Genomic DNA, 13,195 nt, shown 5'->3' with positions numbered 1-13,195 from the left:
TGAACCCTTCCGGTTCTGATTCTATAGAAGTTTCTAGGAGCAGTGGAGTATAACTTGGGTCACAAAACCCACTGTGAACCTGACAAAAGCCACAGAGCCCTTCTCCGGAAAAATGAACATGAGCACACATTTTGCAAACAATGTGGGGGAGTTTCTGCTCCTTCCCCAAATCCACCCACAGGTCCCTAAGGTTGAGAACCCCTGCTCAAAACACCATGAGACCTTGCTGGAATCATTAACTACCACCAAGTCAAGAGTCAGCTTCTCCAGCTCCTGTGGGTACGGATGTGGCTTTGGTGGAGTCATCTGGCTGCCTGTCTACCACTCTTCTGCAACCCAGCCCATTCAACCTCACCCTGCAGACAAGTAACAGGACCACCCCACCCCAACACGGCCATGCCCGTCCCTATCGCCAAGTCTCACCGTGATGATCTGGGCATTGAGCTCTGCAGGCAGGGTACCTGGGCCAGGCTTGGCATGGAAGAGGCTGTGAAAGGCCTGCATGGCACAGGCTGTCACCAGCTGGAGAGGATACATAAGCTTAGAGAGCAACCTGCAAGCCCTGGGCTCCTCAACCTCCCACTCCAGCCAGTGAGCTGGGGGAAGGCTCGACCCCTGAACCTCAAACATGCCCCCCTCCCCCGCACCTGGACACTCAGAGCGCTGTCACTTTAGTAAACCTTGGCAGCCAATAAAAAATTTTAAATGACTTAAACAAAGACAATCTAGAAACATGAACAAAGTATTTTTTTGTTGTTAATCCTCATCCGAGGATATATTTCCGTTGATTTTTAGAGAAAGTGGAAGGGGAGAGACAAGAGAGAGAAACCTCGACGCGAGAGAGACACAGCAATTGGTTGTCTCCCAATCACACTCCAACCGGGGCCGGGGATCAAGACTGCCCTTGACCGGAATCGAACCCGAGACCCTTCAGGCCAACACTCTATCCACTGAGCCAAACTGACTAGGGCATAAACAAAGTATTTTTAACATAAAGGGCTAAAAGATAAAAGAGCAGGTGATGAGTGGTCTGGATACCATCATCACAACTGTATTTCATGTATGTTAACTTATCCAAAGAGAAAATGTCTGAAAAGATACATAGTAAGTTGCTGGCACTATTTATCTTAGGAAGTGAGAGTTGAAGGGAAAACAAAGACTTGTATTTTTTACTTTATAAATTCCTGAAAGGTTTTTCCCTTTTAAACGGTGATCATGCTATTTTTATAACCAATACTTTAAAATATGTGTATGAGTAAACACTACAAGAGAACACATAAAGATGAACAGAATTGTGCTAGGATGGCAGAAATGTAGGGGATCGTTCTTATGTATCTTTAACATCATCACACAGACGTCAGTAACTTAGGGGGGAAAAAGAGAAATAACTGTGACTGTGGTTCGAGTAGAGCTCAAGGCGGGAGAGGACGGACACTTGACCAGCCCCACCACAGTTCCAGCTCACTCTGCTCTGATCGCTGAGGCCAGCTCCCAACTGGACTAGAACCCAGAAGCCAGCCCAGCCTGCCTGACACTGGGGATGAGATGGAGTCCTTGGTTGTAGCTAAGAGCAGGGCCAGGGCAAGGAGATACTCAGGCCCTGCCTTTGGCCTGACCAGGGAGTTCCCCGAGAGCTAGCACCACGGGCCTGGGGTCTGCAGCTAGACCCCCACCACCCTCAGACCACCCTCAGTGTGCCCCTGCCCTCTGGCTCTCAGCCTGAGCTCACCACATGGCTCAAGGTCATGACCCTGAGGAGAGCCTCACTGCAGCTCTTCACCAGGCCCTCCGGGAAGCAGGGCAGCAGGTCCTTCAGCAGTGTCAGCATGTGCAGCGTGGTGGTGGCCTCCTTGGAGCCTGGCAGAGCAAGGGGAGCTGAGACTCCAGCCCACTCACTGCTGCGGGCCCTGTCCTCCCCGCAGGCCCCACCCTCAGCCTGGCTCCTACCTCCAGACTTCTCAATCTCCTGGATGCAGAACTTGGCAGTGGACGTGGCAGCAGGGTGGTGGGCAGGAGCCTTCTCACCAAACATGAATTCACTGCCCTTGATGACCGAGCACACGCCATGCTGGGCAGCCTTCCGGATCTGAGGGGTATAAGAAGGGGGTGAGGGCAGGGCCAGCATTCAACCAGCAGCTGGGGTGGCCGGCACAACCGCCCACCAAGAAGTAGCGATCACACACCACCCACATGGTCCATGCTACACCTTGGGCTTCAAGAACAGACACCTGAGCTATGGAGTGAGACCAACCCTGGCTCTAATTCCTGCTATCCTCCTAACTCACCACACAGCCCGAAGCAAGCCAAGCAACTTAATCTCTGAGCTTCCATGTCCTCATCTTTACAGCAGAGAGCCATTCAATCATTCAGTCATCAGCAACATTGAGTGTCCCCCAAGCCAGCACTGTTCTTACACTGTTCCCAGTGCTGGCAGCGTGGCAGCGAACAGAGCACACAACTCGTGTTCTACTTGGGAGGCAGAAACAAACAGCTATACACCAGGAGGCAAAAGTACTTTGCAGACAACAAAGCAGAGCTAGTAATCTTTATCTGACAGTCAGAAAGGTGTCACTCCAGTAAAGTGACATTGTAGCAGAGACCTGAAGAAATGGCAAGTTCACACGGATACCCACGGAAAGAGGAGTGAGCCACCTGGGATAACAGAGCTCAGCCCAGTGAGCGATGACTATGACTGGTATCACTATTACATGCTTCCTGCCCTTTATTTCAGGAGGAAATGACGGCCAACCAGCACTTACTGAGCACCCGGCCTGTGAGGACCACCGGAGCCTCCCCGCGCCCTCACAGCAAGGACAATATTATTAGCCTTCTTTCTCAGCTGGGAAACCAAGGCTCAGAGATTAAGTAACTTGCCCAAGGTTGCAGCACAAGCGGTGAATCCAGTATCCAACTCGGTGTGACTCCAAAGCCCCCTCAGCCCTCCTGCCACTGTAACTAACCTGTCACCACCCAGTGAGGCGGCAGAAACTCAGAAGGGCCTGACAGTGAACATCCCTCCTGTAGGAGCTGCCCCTCGCTTGCTGGGAGCTGGCAGATGGGACCTCAGAGGCAAGAAACAGAACTTCTGGGCCCGCTCCCCATCCCACTCAGACAAGCTGGCCCTGCCCCGCCCACCCCGAGTGGCCGATCCATTCCCATATTCTGGGGGCCCAGCAGTCTCACCTTGGGCTTGGCGTGCACGGTGAAGCTCAGCAGCCCGTGGCACACCTGCAGGGTCACGGGGTAGCCCCAGGCCTCCAGGTCCTGCTTCCGCAGAAGGGTGGCCAGGCACGAGAGGACCTTGAAGAGGAGTCAGGTCTCTCAGCTCCACCCTCTTCAGCCAGGCAGGGAAAAAGCCCAGCTTCTCACCGACTCCACCAATCCCAAAGGGATCCACCCGAGGGTCCACAGAGTGCCCACACCCGTCACGGAGAACCCGAGAACCAACTACTAACCCATCGGAGGGCAGAGGTGGAGCCACTGCTGGCCTGGGCTGACAGGATACTCATGAAGGCTTTAGAGGTATCCGAAAACTTCTTAATGAGCACAGGACTGGGCACGCTGCAGGAGAGAACAGGAAAAGTCAGAGTTCCAGAGGGGCCTCCGAAAGCAGCTGGTACAGCCCCGCCCTGGTCTGAAGGAGGAAGCTGGACAGAGGGAGGCAGCACTGGCCTGTCACTCAGCACGTGAGCAACAGTCAAGACAAGAGCTCACCCTTCCTGACACCCAGGACAGTGAGATCTCCATGGCACCTGAGCTGCCTGCCCCCCTTGCCTTCTTCACTACCCATTCTCTAAACTACCCACTAGACGGGCCCAATAAACTCACGCGATTCCTCTCCCCACCTGCCCCTGACACCAACATTCCATCCCATCACTCCTGCCCTACTGACTGCACCAGGGCTGCCCCTTGCCAGGCTCCAACACTCAGGTTCTGTCTATAGGCTCCTGAGCCGCCCCCGAGCCTGATGCAGAATGCCACCGATACTCCAGTATCCTTTTGTTTTGTTTAGCAATCCTTGATCCTGCTCCTCCCGTCCACACTCCCTTCTCCTCTCCACAAAGAGCCTTGGGTCCAGACAGAACCCAGGACTCACCGCTTCAGGACAAGGTTCAGCAGGTAAGCAACAGCAGCCAGAGACTCTGGGGACTCCACCGCTTCCATTGTCGTCATCTGAGGACCGGATCACAGGGGGTGTGAGCAAGAAATGTGCCATGCTGGGCAAGCTGGGTGCTGGGGGGCACCATGCCCAGCAGAACAGTTATGACCAAGAAGGCAGTCAAAGGTTCAAATCCCCGAGATGCTACTGTTTGTCTTGGGCTGGAAACAACCTTTCTGTGACTCAGTTTCCTCATTTATAAAATAGGGATAATAGTGTTTAAAAGTTGTTGTGAGGCTTAACTGAATTAACACATGTGAAACAATTAGAATCCTGCCTGGCACACGATAAAAACCTTATACTGCTATGTAATTTACTCAATTTTTCTAGAGCAGAGATTGGCAAGCTTTCTCTGTAAAGGGCCAGATAACAAATATTTTAGGCTTTACAGTCTATTTACGGTTTCTATTGCATATTCTTCTTTGAGTGTTTTAACAATCCTTTAGAAACATAAAAACCACTCTTAGCTCTCAGGCTGTAAAGAAATAGGCCATGGGTCAGATTACGTCTTTGGGCAGTAGTTTGCCAAGCCCACTCTAAAGTAGTGGTTCTAAAAATGATTGAGGATTCCCCAAAGGTTCTGCTTATGTAGGTTATACCTACTGATATTTGCCATAATAGAATTAAAACTGAGAAAATTTCAAACCACAAGAATATGAAAGCACAATTCAGTTAGCTGTCAAAATCATGTCATCAGACATCACATAACTTCTGGAAAACTCCATGGTACACTCAAGAGTGAGAAAGAGATAAATGATGTTCTAATATTATTATGGAAATAATTCTGACCTAGTCAACTCCCCAAAAGGGTCTTGGGGACCCCCCAGACCACACTTTGAGAAGCATTTTTCTAGAGGATCCCCTGGGCCTTACTCAGCTTCATAGATCAAGGGGATAAAACCCAAAGTAGTGAATTTTTGTTTTACACGAAAATGCAGCAAATAACACTAGCCTTTCCAAGCCACGGGAGAATGACTGACGTACTTTCACCTGTTCAGGTGGTCCTTCGCTCCCCACATGCCAGGGGCACCGTCTTAGAGCCTGAGTAACTGGCTGCTCTGAACATCCACCCCCAAGTCACACCCACTCACCAGAGCTGCAAAGTACTCAGTCTCCGTCTCCTTCCCGCCCTGGGAGCGAATCACCTCTGTGACAGCAGCCAGAACCGCACAGATCTGCGCACGGAGGAGAAGGCACCTGTGACATCTGTTCCACATCTAACCCACCCGACGGTCGCCTCGTTTCCTTGCTCCTTCACAGATTAATCTTCGGGTAGCCCAGAGGTTGAGCAGCATTCAGAGACAGAGGTACACACCACAGAGCCAGCACACAGGAAGCTGAGAACATATTTGCCAAAATTCCACCCCTATGATGCCTTCTCTTATAGAAATACCTGCACAAATGTGTGAGCGTTTTATGTACAAGTGTGTTTACCGAGCAACAAATTAGAACAACCAAGCAGCCACCAAGGGGATTTAATATGATACTATTATCACTTAATAACTAAGGATAGACTCAAATACTATGTAACTATTGAAAAGAATAAGGAACAACTATGTACATTAACACAGCATTACTGTTTAGTCAGGGGGAAAGTTGCAGATCACTGCATATAAAATATAAACCTCAACAAAATGTAGATAAAATATACAAAAAATTTTAGAACAGTAATATTGACAAGAGGTTACTGTGCATCTGAAATGTGGCCAGTGTAATGGAGGAACTGAATCTTTAATTTTAAAATTTTAATTAAATGTAAAAACGAGTACTTGATCTAGTTATTGGAAAACAGATTTAGAACTTGTATATACACATGAATCTACTTTTGCAACTGTAAGTTCTATAAACTCTAAATACAAATCAAGCCCTAGCCGGTTTGGCTCAGTGGATAGAATATCAGCCTGCAGCACAGATTCCATTCCAGTCAAGGGCACATGCCCGGGTTGTGGGCTCAATCCCCAGTAGGGGGCATGCAGGAGGTAGCCAATCAATGATTCTCTGTCATCATTGATATTTCTATCTCTCTCTCTCCCTCTCCCTTCCTCTCTGAAATCAATAAAAATACATTTAAAAAAAAATACAAATCAAGTATTTCCAACAAAGATATAGCACCCAAATGGAGATTTTAAGGGTAAAATACATACTAGACTTTGAAGACTTAGTATGATAAAAATTTAAAGCATCTCATTATTTTTATATTGGTTATATACTGAAATGGTATTTTGGATATACTGGGTAAAATCAAATATATTATTAAGATTAATTTCCTGGCAGGGTGGCTCAGTCAGTTGGAGCATTGTCCCGTACACCAAAAGGTTTCAGGCTCGATCCCTGAGTACATGAAGCAACCAACTGATGTTTCTCTCTCTTTCCCTCACTCTCTTCCCTCCATTCCTTCTTCTCTCTCTAAAAAAAATCAGTGAGAACATAACCCCCAGGTGGGGATTTTAGAAAAGATTAATTTCACCTGCTTTTTACATTCTTTAACATGGCCACTAGGAGATTAAAATTATATTTATAACTTGTATTACATTTCTGTTGGACAGGGGGGCCTAGGGAGATATACAATGATCCATTAACAGTAGCCACCACGAAGTTGGTAGAACAACTTTCACATTTCATTCTACTCACATCATTTTGGTACCATTTATAATTTTGACATTTTTCTTTCTTTTTTCTTAATCCTCACGCAAGGATATTTTTTCCACTGATTTTTAGAGAGAGTGTAAGGGAGGGGAGGAGGGAGGGAGAGGGAGAGAGAGAGAGACAGTGACAGAGACATCGATGTGAGAGACACGTCAATTGGCTGTCCGGGGCTGGGGATAGAACCTGCAACCAGGTATGTGCCCTTGACTGGGAATTGAACCTGCAACTCAAACCAACCAGGGCTCTTTTTTTTTTTTTTTTTTTAAATTATAAGAGAAAGTTTATTTAGAAAGTTAAAAAGATAGAAGTGAGCCAGATGGGCTGCTTAAGCTTAGGAAACAAGTTACAGAAGCAAAAGAAGGGCCCTTGGAGCTTAGGAGATGGAAACCAAAGGGGTCTGGAAAGGCTCAGCATGCTCCCGAGAAGGGGAGCATGCTGCCATTTTTCATTTAAACAATGAAAAGGTATAAATATACATAATTTGAAAATATAAACTAAAAATAGTAAATTTAGTTGTTATATAAGCAACATTTTCCAACCCGTTACTTGGCATGAAATATTCGACAAAGGTTTCTCAAAAATATTCTTTGTAAAAAATCCTGTTTAGGTACAGTTGAAGAGGAGAATGGGAAATACTTCTCCCATGAAGGACTTTACACTTGAGCAGGGGAGATGCTGTTAGAAAAAGCAGAAAGTGGAACCTGCCCCAGGAGAAGTAATACGTAGGGAACACCAAGGGTCGGAGAGGTGACCCATCATCCAGAAATCCCAGCTGCTGTCACCAGACACCAAGGAAATAACAAGCAGGCGCCTGGCCGCTCTTCCCCATCCCACGCCCTCTGACCCTCCCCGCTACCTCCTTGTGGGCGGCCGAGTTGGACTCCCAGAAGCGCTGCACTTTGCTGAAGGTGACGTTAGTGCAGTCGGAGAGGCCGCTTAGGAAGGTGGCCGAGGACTTCTCCGTGAGAGCCGGCGCCTCCTCGTCTTCCATAGCCGCCTCCGCGGCTTCGCTCTTGTCCGGGCGCAGGGACCCTGACTGCAGCTCATTATGCAACTTCAACGCATCAACTGTCAAGTCACTCTTTCCTGCAAACCCGAGGCACAAAATAAGACCCCAACTTCTACCTTTCTGTCCTGGAGAAAAAGCATCACCTGTAAGAAACGAACCGGTGGAGTCCAGGCCCCCAACCCAACCCAAGAGGCTGAATTCTGAACCGGTCTTTCTCATCAGCCCACTGTGCGCCTAGAACTTAGAAAAGCCAAAAAGGGAACCCTCCTGGTGAAAGTTTCTGCTTTCCTGTCCTGACGGCAGAAGCGCCGGTGGGAACCGGCTGGGGGCTGCACTCGGAGGCATGGAATATAAATGAAGGTGAAAACGCTTTGAGAAGAGCCACCAGATTAATTATAGCCACGAGCGCCAACTCCGACACCCTTGGAGTCATTTCCCTGCTGTGGACTCAGTTTACGCAGCTGTTAAATAGGCCTGTACAGCCGGCTCCAGACCTGACAGACCTGACAGTCCATGACAGGACCAATGCCTGGGCCAGAGGGGCCAGACCCACCCGGCCCCAGGCCCGTCCAGAACCCCGCCGCCGGCGCGCCCGGGGCGGACTCCGCTACCTGAGGGCCGGCTGAAGAAACGGCTGCGGGCGGCCTGGCGGTGGCGGCAGATGGCGGGGTTGCTGTCGCTGCTATGGCCTTTCTTCCAGCGTTTCAACTTGGCCGAGACTCCGGAGGGCAGCTTCCCGGAACGACCCATGTCGACTAAGTTTAAAGGACCGGCTGCCAGGGACGCAGCTACACGCGGAGAACCCACGTGGGTTCTCAGCCCGCTCCGCTTCCTCTTCCTCTGGCGTCACTTCCGGATATGCGTCCGTTGCCATAGCAAAACAGTCAACATCCGGTTCTACGTTTCCTCCAGACTCCGATTCATCCGAGGGGCTCGGAGATTTGTCGCTCAGGAAGTTGTGTTGCTAAGGAATCCCCTCCACTCCTACGCCAGGGCCACGGTTCTTGGACACAGCGGTGAGCCATATAAAACTGGAATTCCTTTGCAGGTTAAAAAACAAACCAACTTACATTTATATTTTTTAAAACCTAATTTCAAAAGTTAAGCATAGAAACATTATTTGAAAGAGTCAAAACCTGGCCAAACCTGAAAGTAAAAAATCAGTTTGGCTGAAAAGAGAAAAAAACCGTGAGTGATGCTCTAAACCTGCTTACCTATTTTCATTTATTACTGGCGATACCCAATGGCTAAGCCAAGCATGTCACACTCAAAGGCTAACACGGGCCAAATAAACAAGGTTTAAATTTATGTGGGCTGCAAAAAAACAAAAGCTTCAATTTTCATAGAAATGTAGGTTTAATTCGATGAGAGACATGCTGAATACAAAGGGCAGAAATAACAGTAATTGTTAACATAAAATAATAGAAGATTTTAATAAAAATTAATTTTTGTTCTTGAACATTAACTTACCAGACACTGAATAACTGCACCAATTAATAAGCATATCACAAATAAACTTACTTTTCTTCTTCTCTGAAAGCGAAATATTTCCTGTTGCGCACACCAAACAAGTCAGTCCAAGACTAATGACGTGGCCATTGGCTGCTAAAATATTCGCTGCTAGTGTTAGTGGAGAGAAATGGTGCGCCTGCCCGTAAGGTGCACAAGGGAAATAAATGCAACACGATTATAGTAATCAGCCATTAACGAACGTTGTAGTTTGTTATTAATAATTATGTATAACAGGAGATTGTAAAAATTAAGTTATGAATTTTTTATTAAAACGTTTCTTACATACTGTTATATTTGCTGGGCTGCAGAAATATACGTTGTGGGCTACATGTAGCCCAAGGGCCGCGAGTTTGACGTGCTTGGGCTAAGCTGTCCTTGCCAGATGAACAGCACTCAATCCATGCTTGTTAATTTCCTCTTCTAATTCCACTTCAGAACCAGCAACCAATGCAGAATTCATTCTCAATTCCCTGCAATCCTCCCCAAAATCTCTTAGCCAGAACCCAAACCTTACAAAAGATGCTACCCTCCCCTCTTTTGTGAGGAATTCCCTCCCTCACTTAAAAATAAAAAACCTGATTTTTGTCAGACTAAGACTTGATCCTGGTGGGTTTTGACTGATTAGACTTTAAACGGTCATTTTACAATTTTTTTGGCTCCTATTAATAAGACACTTTGAAAGTCAATCTAAATCAGTGATTTTCAACCAGTGTGCCACGGCACCCTGCTGTGCCACAAAGGTGCACTGGTCTGTACTGCAAGAATTTAAAAAGCATGCAATACACGACTAGTCAGGGGCACTGACCTCTTTTCCCTTAGATTGGCAAATAAAAAAATGGCAACAGCCTATGCAACAATAACTGTCCTGTGAATGAATCAAAATTATACCTAATTTTTGTCCTATGGGCAAAAAATACAGCATTTTTGGTGTGCTGCAGAATTGTAGTAATTAGTTTATGTGTCCCATGAGATAAAAGAGGTTGAAAATCGCTGTTCTAAATGAACCAGAAGTCAACAAAGTTTTTGCATCCAGCTTCTTTCACTTGCAATGGATGGCAGCTGGGAACACAAGCTAAGCTAACCAGATGCTGGACTGGACTGTGCTTTAATATGCAGCTGAGAGTCTAGGCCAGGGGTGGGCAAACTCTTTGACTCGAGGGCCACAATGGGTTCTTAAACTGGACTGGAGGGCCGGAACAAAAGCATGGATGGAGTGTTTGTGTGAACTAATATAAATTCAAAGTAAACATCATTACATAAAAGGGTACGGTCTTTTTTTTTTTTTTAGTTTTATTCATTTCAAACGGGCCGGATCCGGCCCGCAGGCCGTAGTTTGCCCACGGCTGGTCTAGGCAGTGGCCTTAATTCTGGCCCTGCTAAAGAAAAGATGGACTTCTTCCATGGCAGGACCGATGGAGATGAGACCTTGGAGAGAAACTCCCTTAATCTTACATCATCAATAGAGCTTTCCACAAAACCCATGATACCCCATACTCCTGTGGGGGTCTTGGGAAATTCTTTTCCCCCACAGCACCCCAAGAACTCTGCTTCCACCAATAACACTGTGATGTAAATGTTTGTGTTCCCCCAAAATTCATACGTTGAAATCCTAACTCCCAAAAATAATAGTATTAGAAGGTAGGATCTTTGGGAGGTACTTAAAAGTCTTGAGGATGGATCCCTCATGAATGGAATTGGTGTCTTATAACAGAAAGTCCAGAGAGATCCCCAGCCCCTTCCACCATGTAGACACGGTGAGCAAGGCAATGGCTATGAAATAGAAAGCAGGTTCTTACCCAACCATGCTGGCACCCTGATCTCAGACTTCCAGTTGCCAGAACTGTAAGAAATAAATTTCTGGTCCTAGCCGGTTTGGCTCAGGGGATAGAGCATTGGCCTTCGGACTGAAAGGTCCCCGGTTGGTTCGATTCCAGTCCAGGGCACATGCCCAGGTTGTGGGCTCGATCCCCCATAGAGGGCGTGCAGGAGGCAGCCAATCAATGATGTTTCTTTATCTCTCATCATTGATGTTTCTTTCTATCTCTCTGAAATCAAAATAAATAAATAAATAAAAACAACTAGTTAAGGGTAAAACCCTACAAAGAGGCAGCAATACCAGCCAGGCAGGTGGGTGCAAATCAGATGGGGAGAAGAAGAAGCCCATGACAGCCTTCCCATCCTTTCTCTAGGCAGAGACACCTGCTGGCTTCCAAATGAGTCTGCATCACACTGGATGGAGCCTCTGGACGAACTGCTAATCTGGAATGGGCATTGGCGGACTACTGGCCATCTGCTGGCCCTCCATCCTGAGATAACCGCTCAGAGCCTCCTCCAGGTAGCGTGTGGTGAGAGAACAGATGAACAGAGTCTCCCAACCCTGCACCCCAGGGTTCACTTTTTTGGTAAAGAACCAACCTCCCCAACCCTGAATTCTAGCAACATCTTCCACTCGGAAGCATTGGCCATTGCCATAATTAGCCACACTGCAGATAGTGAATGAGGACCACTCACATCTGTAGGGTGGGTCCCCTGGTTATACCCTCTGGGTTAGAATCCAAGGACTACCACTTGCTGTGTGACTTGGAGCAAGTCACAGTCCTCTCTGAGCCTCAGTTTTCCTCACTTGTAAAGTGGAGATAAGAAGCCTATCCATGGGGTTTATGAGAACTAGACAAGATAATACCTGTAATTATAAAGTGTTTATTAGCACACTGCTCCACACATAGTGAGTCGACAGTAAGTGGGTACTAATTATTTTTATCCAAAAAACTCTACTTGGGATCCAGAACACTTTCTCATTTGTTACCTAAGTGAGGAGGGCAGAGTGAATGTCCTCATTTCACAGGTGGGGGAACATGGGGTTCAGTGATACCCCAAAGGTCGCACAGTCGGTCAATGGGCAGAAGCCACAAGATCCAGCTCTAAGCGCAGGAGCCCCTTCTGTAGCACTGCTCTCAGAACCGTCTGTGAGGCTCATGTGGAGGGAACAGGGGTGCTGTACCCAAAGCACTGAGCCCGAGGGGAGCAGGAAGGCCATTTTTAGGTCAGTGGGGCTGTGATCTGTGATGACACGGGGCAGGAGGAAAGGGAAGTTGAGGCCTAACCTCTTGCCCCAAAGAGGAAGTGGATGGCCTGGGTGCCCGAGCTCTGGGGGAGGGAGAGGCCTTTATCACCCTGGGCAGCCCATCATGCCAAGGCGATGGCAGTGCAGCTGCTCCAGAGCGTTTCCTTCCACAGCTGTGCCAAAGCGCACACATCCAGGGTGTGACGGGCAGGTGGCTGAACTTTCTGAGCCACAGTCTCATCTAAAAATGGGGTTGCTGCCCTAGCTGGTTTGGCTCAGTGGATAGAGCGTTGGCCTGTGGACTGAAGGTCCCAGGTTCCATTCCAGTCAAGGGCACACGTCTGGGTTGCAGGCTGGCGTGGTGGTTCCCCAATGATTTCCTCTCTGAAATCAATAAAATCCCCAGTAGAGGATCCCCAGTGATTACCTCTCATCATTGATGTTTCTGTCTCTCTCTCCCTCGCCCTTCCTCTTTGAAATCAATTTTTAAAATTAAAAAAAAATGAGGTTGCTGTTCTGAGTCTAAGACGAAATATCCTGTGCCTGGCCGGCATGGCTCAGCGGTTGAGCATTGACTTACGAACCAGGAGTCCTGGTTTGATTCCCTGACAGGACACATGCCGGGGTGCAGGAGGCAGCCGATCAATGATTATCTCTCATCATTGATGTTTCTATCTCTCTCTCTCCCTCTTCCTTCCTTTCTGAAATCAGTTTAAAAAAATTTTTTAAATGAAATATTGTGTGCAGAATGCTTAGCCACATGCATGGTACATCACTGCTGCAGAAGACCGAATGGCCCTCAGCT

At 47.7% G+C, this 13,195-nt stretch overlaps 1 protein-coding gene across 3 annotated transcripts in view; it reads right to left on the bottom strand.

Moving 5' to 3' along the window:
- RRP12 (ribosomal RNA processing 12 homolog) overlaps positions 1–8,649 on the bottom strand; it is a 30,585-nt gene extending 21,936 nt beyond the window's left edge. Inside the window, exons 1-9 of one of the 3 annotated variants that reach the window (XR_004972169.1) lie at positions 8,426–8,564; positions 7,662–7,891; positions 5,251–5,334; positions 4,097–4,173; positions 3,456–3,561; positions 3,184–3,300; positions 1,948–2,086; positions 1,730–1,857; positions 424–522 (exon numbers count right to left, since the gene is read on the bottom strand). Coding sequence is in view for 2 of the 3 variants with exons in the window: in XM_036336456.1 (XP_036192349.1) it covers positions 424–522; positions 1,730–1,857; positions 1,948–2,086; positions 3,184–3,300; positions 3,456–3,561; positions 4,097–4,173; positions 5,251–5,334; positions 7,662–7,891; positions 8,426–8,564 (1,119 nt within the window). In the remaining variant the exon portion in view is untranslated. Of the gene's footprint in view, positions 1–423; positions 523–1,729; positions 1,858–1,947; positions 2,087–3,183; positions 3,301–3,455; positions 3,562–4,096; positions 4,174–5,250; positions 5,335–7,661; positions 7,892–8,425 lie in introns of all 3 variants that reach the window. The other 2 variants (XM_036336456.1, XM_036336455.1) reach the window with 2 other exon arrangements.
- Positions 8,650–13,195: the final 4,546 nt, after the last annotated feature.

The sequence above is a fragment of the Myotis myotis genome, unplaced genomic scaffold (assembly GCF_014108235.1).
Source record: "Myotis myotis isolate mMyoMyo1 unplaced genomic scaffold, mMyoMyo1.p scaffold_m19_p_15, whole genome shotgun sequence".
NCBI lineage: Eukaryota > Metazoa > Chordata > Mammalia > Chiroptera > Vespertilionidae > Myotis > Myotis myotis.
The sequence above is the reverse complement of the archived record's forward strand: the minus strand, read 5'-3'. Positions and strand labels throughout refer to the sequence as shown.